The sequence below is a fragment of the Dasypus novemcinctus genome, chromosome 8 (genome assembly GCF_030445035.2).
Source record: "Dasypus novemcinctus isolate mDasNov1 chromosome 8, mDasNov1.1.hap2, whole genome shotgun sequence".
NCBI lineage: Eukaryota > Metazoa > Chordata > Mammalia > Cingulata > Dasypodidae > Dasypus > Dasypus novemcinctus.
The window spans coordinates 64,705,309-64,707,241 of NC_080680.1; the positions used below are offsets into that span (position 1 = coordinate 64,705,309).

Consider the following 1,933-nt stretch of genomic DNA (forward strand, 5'->3'; position numbering starts at 1 on the left):
CACCCTTTTCTATTTAGGTTGCAGAATTAGGACTTTGGAGAAAATTGATCTTTTTTAAATAACGGACACATCTGAATATAAATTTAATGAGTAGTATTTTTATTGAAAAGTCGAAGGTGAACATATTTTGTATAAAAATAGAACACAAATAAAAGCATAAAAATTAATAGATAAATTAATTAAAATAATTAAATAAATAATATATGTTTTATGACATGAAGTTCAGTTACAGGGCACCAGTTACATTTCTCTAGATTCTGAAAATATTTGGACACATATATTCCTGGTATTACTGACGAAAGTATGTTCAATGTGACTCAAATTATTTCATACTGAAGCAAAAAATAATGGCTTTTGAAATGACTGAATAATTGACAGTCTGAGGTAGGATCTTCACCTTTGGGAATCAGTTTCGTTCTTCCTTCCTGAGTTCTCTTGTGAGCACATTTATGAAGAGAAAGCACCTCCTGATTTCCACCCTGACAACCTCCCAGGCACAGTCACTGTGTTTCTTCTTTTGCAGGTAGACACGGATTCTCTGGAAGTATCTCCTCACAGCCAGGGTGGGGCCTTCCATTGCCAGGACAGAATCTTCTCCCATCTCCTGCAGCAAACAGGTCTCCAGGTCCTCCAGCTGTCGATGAAGTCCCGAGCGGAGTTGGTCCAGGAGGGTTGTGTTCCAAGCAGCAGAGGAGCCCTCTGTGTGGAAGAGGTGGAAGATCTGCTGGAGCATCTCGTGGAGGACAGACATGGCCTGAGCTTTCTGGACCTGGCTGCCATCCATCATCTCCTGGGGGAATCTGAAGTCAGCCCTGTCCTTCAGACAGGAAAGAAGGGAGATTGTCCCCATTTGACTCAACACTGTGAAGGTCTCCTGCTTTCTCACGTCAAGGCTCTGAGGCAGGCCACAGCTAAACGAGCCGATGGGGCTTGAGAAGATCATCATCAACACCACCAGAGAAGAAACTGGAAATGCCATTGGTAGGTTCCAAGCAAACACTCTTCTGGTTGAGGTGTGAGACTGTGAGCTCTTGCTCCAAGTTCTCTGAGGACTCTTTTCTTTGTGTGCCACTTAAATACTGAAGACACAAATTTTCATTTTCAGATTTCTTCCCTGTTCTTTCTATTCCCCATTTTGGAATTTCCCTTCTCCTCAGTGTCCTGAGAAGATGTATCAGTGGCAATTCTGTCTGTATTCTTACATTTAGAGTTAAGTTTACACAATAAAATATTAGAAGTCCCAATCCAGTGAGATGCTTATCATCTTAATAAACACCAAGTTTTAATTGATAGAGCTGACTGGATCCTTTTTCCGTAAGTTAAGAATAACTTTGACAGAATCATTCCTAGTCTTCTTTTTAAATCTTTCTACACCTCTAGATTCCCTTCATGGAAGTGTTAATATACTAGGTCAAGTGTGAAGCGTGTGTCCACTATTTGCATGTATCTAGGCTTGTTTGCTGTTGTATCCTCAACAAAAAGCACTTGATAGTTTCCCTAATCAATGGGCCCCCTAGAACTCCTTCAACCAGAGTAGTTTTCCCCTGATTCAATTTGGTATGGTTGATCAAATGTCATAGATCTCAGAACAAGACTAGAACTTATTCATCTTTATCCCCATTTTCTAGGTGTAATATCATTGCTTCCAATTCAAGTTGATAATAAAACCAACCAAAGGATGACTAGATCTGTGTGAGTGTGTGTGTGTGTATGCACGATTGCATGGGTTGATAGGATAGGGAGAGTTGTTTTGGTTGGTTGGAAGATGGTGTCTATTTCAAAGAGATGTACACAAATACACCATTATTATTACCTTTCTTGAAACATCCCCTTATCACACCTGTATTCCCATAAACGGTACACCCTCTTCTAAAGGCCTCTACTGGCAAAACCTAGTTAACTGTTAATGGGACACCTACAAGCGTGTTAGAAT

The 1,933-nt window shown here is 40.2% G+C and overlaps 1 protein-coding gene across 1 annotated transcript; it reads right to left on the reverse strand.

Annotated features, from left to right (window-relative positions):
* Positions 1 to 406: 406 nt before the first annotated feature.
* LOC101428707 (interferon omega-1-like) lies at positions 407 to 979 on the reverse strand. Its single transcript, XM_058301333.1, has one exon. The coding sequence runs from the start codon at positions 977 to 979 to the stop codon at positions 407 to 409; it is 573 nt and encodes a 190-aa protein (XP_058157316.1).
* Between the last annotated feature and the right edge of the window lie 954 nt (positions 980 to 1,933).

Bases quoted from the DNA above. Each gene is read 5' to 3' on its own strand.
- LOC101428707 (XM_058301333.1), bottom strand. From the start codon at position 979: ATGGCATTTCCAGTTTCTTCTCTGGTGGTGTTGATGATGATCTTCTCA.